The sequence below is a fragment of the Chlorocebus sabaeus genome, chromosome 27, assembly GCF_047675955.1.
Source record: "Chlorocebus sabaeus isolate Y175 chromosome 27, mChlSab1.0.hap1, whole genome shotgun sequence".
Lineage (NCBI taxonomy): Eukaryota > Metazoa > Chordata > Mammalia > Primates > Cercopithecidae > Chlorocebus > Chlorocebus sabaeus.
The window spans coordinates 47,214,954-47,223,074 of NC_132930.1; the positions used below are offsets into that span (position 1 = coordinate 47,214,954).

Consider the following 8,121-nt stretch of genomic DNA (forward strand, 5'->3'; position numbering starts at 1 on the left):
TGCTGAGATTTCAGGCATGAGCCACCGCACTCAGTCCCTATGGCAGCTAATTTTTATTTTAATATTCTGTAGAGCGGTGGCGGGGAGGGTCTCTCCATGTCACCCAGGCTGATCCTGAACTCCTGGACTCAAGGGATCCTCCCACCCTGGCCTCCCTAAATGTTGGGATTATAAGTATGAGTCACCAAGCCTATGGTGCCCTATCATTTAGAAACCTGAGGTAGTGGTCAGGTGCAGTGGCTCACGCCCGTAATCCTAGCACTTTGGGAGGCCGAGGTGGGTGCATCACGAGGTCAGGAGATCGAGACCATCATGGCTAACATGGTGAAACCCCATCTCTACTAAAAATACAAAAAATAAGCCAGGTGTGGTGGCACACGCCAGTAGCCCCAGCTACCTGGGAGACTGAGGCAGGAGAATCACTTGAACCTAGGAGGCGGAGGCTGCTAGTGCAAGATCATATCACTGCACTCCAGCCCGGGCAACAGAGCGAGACTCCATCTCAAAAAAAAAAAAAGAAAACTGAGGTAGTGCAAGGTTGATACCTTGCCCATGGAACAGAGTCTATCGAATTTGTGGTTCCCCAAGTTTTGTGTATAAGAGTTCTGATTTGGATCAAAGACCTGATAAGCTAAGTTGTGTTTTCCTGCTCCTCCCATGTCCTCCTCCTTTGTTGAAGCTACCCACATGCAGAAACAACAGCCTCCTTGGCTCAGCAGCCACCTCGATGAAGGTGGTCCTGGGTATAACACATAGTGCTGTGTCCAGCACACAGGACAGTGGGACTGCGACCACTCCTGAAAATCAGGACACTCCTTCCACTCTGCCTTCTCTCTTATCCACCTTCTGGCTTGGTGACTACGGAGTGTAGAGGTTGCTTGCCAGGACTCAGAAAGCCTCCCTGGGAAGCATAGGACCAGAACCCACTCACTGTTTCTTGCTGACATTGTTTTGGGTGCCATTTTGTACCATACAAGGTATTCCAAAAAGCTCACCGTCTGTGGGGAAACAATTCAGAAGCTTCAGAATTACATTAAGACTTTCTGTGATCTGTGTCAAGAATATTTTACCCCAATTACCACGAAGACTGTCTTTAATGAACAATTACTAAAATACTTACAAAGAAACTTAAAAACTAAAGACAGCTTTAAAAGTTTAAAATATCGGCCAGGTGCAGTGGCTCATGCCTGTAATTCCAGCACTTTGGGAGGCCGAGGCAGGTAGATAGATCACTTGAGGTCAGGAGTTCGAGACCAGCCTGGCCAACATGGTGAAACCCCGTCTCTACTAAAAATATAAAAAATGGCCGGGTGTGGTTGCTCACGCCTGTAATCCCAGCACTTTGGGAGGCCAAGGCATGCAGATCACAAGGTCAGGAGTTCTAGACCAACATGGTGAAACCCCGCCTCCATTAAAAATACAAAAATCAGTCATGCATGGTGACACGTGCCTGTAATCCCAGCTACTCAAGAGGCTGAGGCAGGAGAATCACTTGAACCCAGGAGGCAGAGGTTGCAGTGAGCTAAGATCACCCCACTGCACTTCAGCTGGGGCGACAGAGTGAGACTCCATCTCAAAAAAAAAAAAAAAAAATTAGCCAGGTGTGGTGGTGCACTCCTGTAGTCCCAGCTACTCGGGAGGCTGAAGCAGGAGAATCACTTGAACTCAGGAGGCAGAAGTTGGCAGTGAGCTAAGATGGCACCACTGTACTCCAGCCTGGGCAACAGAGCAAGACTCTGTCTCAAAAGTAAAAAAATAAAATACCATCCAAGATGGGGGCATATTTTAAAAGCTTAAAATACAGTAAAAGCAACTGTCAAGATGCAGCACACAACTCAACAGTACATAATAAAGAAGCTGCAATAGCTCACACCCGTAATACCAGCACTCTGGGAGGCCAAGGTGGATGGATCACAAGGTCAAGAGATAGAGACCATCCTGGCCAACGTGGTGAAACTCTGTCTCTACTAAAAATACAAAAATTAGCTGGGTGTGGTGGCCGGCGCCTGTAATCCCAGCTACTCAGGAGGCTGAGGCAGGAGAATCGCTTGAACCCGGGAGGTGGAGATTGCAGTGCGTCAAGATCGCGTCACCGCACTCCAGGCTGGCGACAGAGTGAGACTCCGTCTCAGAAACAAAAAAATACACAATCAACTAATTCTGTGAACTATAAAACAGATTTTATTAATGAGATTACATGGAATAGAAAAGATCAGAAAAGTATTAAAATATTTTGTTTTTTGTTTTGCTTTTTTTTTTTTTTTTTTTTTTTTTTTGAGACGGAGTCTCGCTCTGTCGCCCGGGCTGGAGTGCAGTGGCCGGATCTCAGCTCACTGCAAGCTCCCCCTCCCGGGTTTATGCCATTCTCCTGCCTCAGCCTCCCAAGTAGCTGGGACTACAGGCGCACGCCACCTCACCCGGCTAGTTTTTTGTATTTTTTAGTAGAGACGGGGTTTCACCGTGTTAGCCAGGATGGTCTCGATCTCCTGACCTCGTGATCCGCCCGTCTCGGCCTCCCAAAGTGCTGGGATTACAGGTTTGAGCCACCGCGCCCGGCCTTGTTTTGCTTTTTTGAGACAGAGTTTTGCCCTTGTTGCCGAGGCTGGAGTGCAATGCCACAATCTCAGCTCACGACAATCTGCACCTCCCAGGTTCAAGCGATTCTCCTGCCTCAGCCTCCAGAGTAGCTAGGATTATAGGCATGCGCCACCACGCCCAATTAATTTTGTATTTTTAGTAGAGACGGGGTTTCTCCATGTCGGTTAGGCTGGTCTCAAACTCCCGACCTCAGCTGATCCTTCTGCTTCGGCTTCCCAAAGTGTTGGGATTACAGGTGTGAGCCACTGCGCCTGGCCTTTTTTCTTTTCTTTTTTTTTTTTGAGACGGAGTCTTGCACTGTCGCCTGGGCTAGAGTGCAGTGGCGCAATCTGGACTCACTGCAACCTCTGCCTCCCAGGTTCAAGCAATTCTCCTGCCTCAGCATCCAGGGTAGCTGGGATGACAGGCATCCACCACTATTCCCGGCTAATCTTTGTATTTTTAGTAGAGATGGGGTTTCATCACATTGGCCAGGCTGGTCTGGAACTCCTGACCTCAGGTGATCCACCTGCCTCAGCCTCCCAAAGTGCTGGGATTACAGGCATGAGCCACCCCACCCGGCTGTTTTTTTTGTTTTTGTTTTTGTTCATTTGTTTGTTTTTTTGAGACGAGTCTCACTCTGTCACCTCTCACTCTGTCACCGAGGCTGGAGTGCAGTGGCACCATCTCGGCTCACTGCAAGCTCAGCCTCCCGGGTTCATGCCATTCTCCTGCCTCAGCCTCCAGAGTAGCTGGGACTACAGGCGCCCGCCACCACACCTGGCTAGTTGTTTGTATTTTTAGTAGAGATGAGGTCTCATCGTGTTAGCCAGGATGGGATTTTTTTTTTTTTTTCTGAGACAGAGTTTCACTCTTACTGCCCAGACAGGAGTGCAATGGCTAGATCTCAGTTCACTGCAACCCCCGTCTCCCAGATTCAAGCAATTCTCCTGCCTCAGTCTCCCGAGTAGCTGGGATTACAAGTGCACACCATCACATCCGGCTAATTTTTGCATTTTTAGTAGAGACGGGGTTTCACCATCTCTGGGGTTTCACCATCTGTCAGCCAGGCTGAGGAACTCCTGACCTCAGGTGATCCACCCACCTTGGCCTCCCAAAGTGCTGGAATTACAGGTATGAGCCACCATGCCTGGCCCTAAAATATTTTGTGAAATTTTTGTTGTTTGTGTTTATGTGTATGCTTCCTAGATCTTAACAGATTTTATTTCTTAAGAGTGGGTTATGGTCAAAAGCCATAGGCCAGGTGCAGTGGCTCACGCCTGTAATCCCAGCCCTTTGGGAGGCAGAGATGAGAGGATAGTTTGAGGTCAAGAGTTCAAGCCCAGCCTGGGTAACATAGTGAGACCCTGTCTCTATATTAAAAGAAAAAATTAGCCAGGCATGGTGGCACATACCTAGAGTCCTAGCTACTTGGAAGGATTACTTAGTTCAGAAATTTGAGGTTACAGTGAGCTATGACCACGCAACTGTACTCTAGCCTATGCAACAGACAGAGAACATGTCTCTTTTAAAACAACAACAAAACCCTAATGCATACCAGTTTAACAGAATATCACAGTCCTGTCAAAAATAATACTCAGGTGGGCACAGTGGCAAGGGTCTGTACCCTAATCCATTAGTAAAACTAAGATGAGAGGGATCACTTGACACCACAAGCTCAAGGCCAGCCTGGGCAACTTAGCAAGATACTATCTTGATAATAATAGTAATAATAATAATATGCATACAGTTATCTGATTTTGAATAATGTGACAAAAATAATAAAGGTAGGGCCGGGCATGGTGGCTCACACCTGTAATTCCAGCACTTTGAAAGGCCAAAGCAGGTGGATCGCAAGGTCAGGACTTCAAGGCCAGCCTGCCCAACATAGTGAATCCCTGTCTCTACTAAAAATACAAAAAAAATTAGCCAGGCATGGTGGCAGGCACCTGTAGACCCAGTTACTTGGAAGGCTTAGGCAGGGGAATCGCTTGAACCCAGGAAACGGAGGTTACAGTGTGCCAAGATTGCACCACTGCACTCCAGCCTAGGCAACAGAGTGAGACTCTGTCTCAGAAAAAATAAATAAATAAAAAAAATAATAAAGTTATATTTTACCTAAGTACTGCAAAGCAAATGTGAATTATTAAAACTTGAAATGGTATGAAAGACTAAACCTAAGAATTTTATTGTGCCACCAACTGGTTTTTACTGAATCAACAGAAATGAATATATTTCACATCCAGCTACAGCAAAAATTATCAATATTTTTTGTAAGGATATGCACAGGCAAACCCCCCACCCTATCCTTCCCAACAGCAGCAAACACTGCCCTTAAAAACCCCAATGATCGGCCGGGCGCGGTGGCTCAAGCCTGTAATCCCAGCACTTTGGGAGGCCGAGACGGGCGGATCACGAGGTCAGGAGTTCGAGACCATCCTGGCTAACACGGTGAAACCCCGTCTCTACTAAAAAATACAAAAAACTAGCCGGGCGAGGTGGCGGGCGCCTGTAGTCCCGGCTACTCGGGAGGCTGAGGCAGGAGAATGGCGTAAAAACCCGGGAGGCGGAGCTTGCAGTGAGCTGAGATCCGGCCACTGCACTCCAGCCTGGGCGATACAGCGAGACTCCGTCTCAAAAAAAAAAAAAAAAACCCCAATGATCCAAACGCTCACGCCTCATCTTTGATCTCAAGAACTATAGCCTGTTTTGATCTCCAGCCTGTTTTGATCACAGGATACTGGATGAGGGCAATCTCGGGAGACTGAAGTCCAGGACTACGGCCCAAGACCCTAATACAACAATATAATAATAATAAAAACGGCCGGGTGCGGTGGCTCACACCTGTAATCCCAGAACTTTGGGAAGCCGAGGAGGGAGGATCACCTGAAGTCCAGAGTTCGAGACCAGCCTGGCCAACATGGTGAAACCCTGTCTCTACAAAACTTAGCAGGACATGGTAGCGCATGCCTGTAGTCCCGGCTACCTGAGAGGCTGAGGCAGGAGAATCGCTTGAACCCGGGAGGCGGAGGTTACAGTGAGCTGAGATAGTCCCATTATTGCACTCCAGCCTGGGCGACAGAGCGAGACTCCGTCTCAAAAAAAAAAAAAAAGAACAATTTGTGTCATGATTTAGCACAAAAATACTCCCAAAGCTTATTTCGTTTTTAATTGCAATGCCTTTAAAACTACATAATTTAGGAGTTCAAATAACGTTATAAAAATGCAACTTTTCAAACAAAAATCTATTCTCTTTCAGGAAACAATGGGATAACTGGAAATGACTGCGCCAATTGCATACCCCCTTATAAATACTGTACCCTCTAAAATGTTGTGACCAACGGTTGAATAGAAGTGGCAGGAATCCATAGTTGGTAGGTGCAACGTGTGCTAGCTGTCTTCATAAACAAAACTGAAAAAAACACCTTTCAAATTCCTTAAGTTCGAACCCTAAATACATACCTGAGTAACCAGACCACTAAACACCCTTGAAAACTTAACAAAGCGGGGGAGGAGGGACCAGGGCTGCCAGCTCCAGGCGGCTGTCAGGTAGATTTCAAACCACCACACAGGAGGACCAAAGGAAAACTTCCGGGAGGCCTTTCTCAATCATCACGCGCAGGGCATTAGGAAGGTGGACAGAGAGAAACATTTCAAAGCCCTGGGAGCGAAAGGGCAGCTTTGCTCACCCCTGGAATCGCAGTCGCTCTGGAGCTGCCGCAGCGGGCGAGGCTCCACGACAGAAGCCCGGGCCTCGCGGGCATCACCCGCTGGGTCCAGCGGAAGGCGAAGCGCCGTGCGCGGAGCTGCACCCGGGAGCCGTCCCCGCCCGTTCAGGGGCTGCTCCAGCCTGCGGACCAGCCCGTCGCCGTGAGCGGCGGCCCCCGGTGTCGCCCTCCCGCCGCCTCTGCTCAGGTTCTCCTCTCAAGAGAGTGACAGAGACCGCGTCACGCCGAGCACGGCCCACCTGCCGCCCTGCCCCGGGACCCCGGCAAGCGCGGCGCCGCAGGACCCGTTATCCGCCCGCCCGCAGCATCCCGCTCCCAGGCCCGGGGCGCTCGGGCCGACAGTGGGAGGCCGAGCTCCGCCAAGGCGCGGGGGGACTGCGACCGCGTACCGCCATCGACCCCCGCCCGCTGCCGCCGCTTACCTCGAAGTAGCCTCCGGGGGCGGCGCCGCCCGCGCTCGCGCTCGCGCCCGCGCCGAGGGGCCCGTTGGCCGCCGCCGCGCCGCCCACCAGGCCTGCCGCGCTGCCCGGGGCCGCCAGGCCCGCGGCCTGGGAGCCGCGCAGCGCCGCCGCCGGACCGGCCTTGCCGCTGCTCGCGCCACCGTTACCCCCGCCCGAGCCGCCGCCGCCGCCCCGCTTGTTCTTCCGGCGCTTGGCCCCGCGCTTGGCGTCGGCTGGGCTCATGGCGGGCGGGGAGAGGGGCGCAGAGCGGGCGCGGGGGCCGCGGGCGGCGGCGGAGGGCGGGGAAGGCGGGGAGGCTGAGGCGGCGGCGGCGGCGGGCGCTCCCGCCAGCCGGGGGGCGCTGCGCGGGGTCGCGTCCGGGGCGGGGAGGGCTGGGGCGGGCGGGAGCTGCGGGGCAGGCCGCTGGGCGGGAGGAACCGCGAGTCCACAGTCCCGGCGCCGCGGCTGACCAGAGTTAGAGTCCAATATGGCGGACACAAGGGGAAAGGGATCCCAGTTTACGTCGGGGGAGGGGGAAGGAGCAGCGGGGAGGGGGAGGGGTGTGGGCCCCCCCACCCCGCCTTACTCCGCCCCCCAGGCGCCGCTTTTCCCTTTGCTTGCCCTCCCCCTCCTGCCGTTAACGTGCCTCGGCGCGCAGGGCACGCCGGGAATTGAAGTCCGTGCTACCGGTGCCGCCGCTGGCGGCGCCCGGGGGCGGACCACGATTCCCGTCAGGCTGTGCGAGGCCGAGGGCCCGGACCCTGGGAGGAGCTGGGGCCAGGGAGCTGGATGCGGCGGTGATGTCACCGCCGCGCTAGTCGCCGCAGGTCCCGCCCGCGCCGCGCGGCTTTCTGGGCGTTGTGGTCGGACGTAGGGCTGGGCCGGCAGGAGGCCGCTCCGCCGCCCGCGAGGCGAACTACAGGGCTGGCGGCGGGGAGTTCCGCCTCTCTGACCGGCGCCCGCTGCCCGCCCGCCCCGCCCGCGCCCCTGTCCGCCGCCCAGGTGCCGCAGACCGGCGCGGCTCCCGGGATGCACCAGGGGCGGCGCGGCGCGGCGCGGCCCTGGCCTCGCCAGGAACGCCCGGTGACCTTGGGCTAGTCTAGTTCGGGTCCAGATGACTCAATGAGGACCACAGAATCCCTGCCTCGTGGGCTGGGCGGGGGTTCGGGCGGCGTTGGAAGGCCGGGCGGGGCGCGGCGCAACGGGGTCCGCCTGGGTGCGGAGGCAGCGGCGGAGCCGGCGGAGCTGGCGGAGCTTGGACCGGGCCCGGGCCTGGAACACGCTGGTCGGTTCCCGAGAACCCCTCGCCTAAAGGGTGCTCTTCCCGAGCCCGCCCTCTCCCTGCTACCGCATTAAGCCCGCTCCAGAGGTCCCGG

General features: G+C 54.2%; 1 protein-coding gene across 4 annotated transcripts in view; it reads right to left on the reverse strand.

Annotated features, from left to right (window-relative positions):
* The window catches only part of FAM193A (family with sequence similarity 193 member A), a 198,646-nt gene extending 191,389 nt beyond the window's left edge, over positions 1-7,257 (reverse strand). Inside the window, exon 1 of one of the 4 annotated variants that reach the window (XM_073012569.1) lies at positions 6,728-7,257. In XM_073012569.1, the coding sequence (XP_072868670.1) occupies positions 6,728-6,988 (261 nt within the window). In that variant the 5' untranslated portion in view covers positions 6,989-7,257. The remainder of the gene's footprint in view (positions 1-6,727) is intronic. The other 3 variants (XM_073012566.1, XM_073012567.1, XM_073012568.1) reach the window with 3 other exon arrangements.
* Positions 7,258-8,121: the final 864 nt, after the last annotated feature.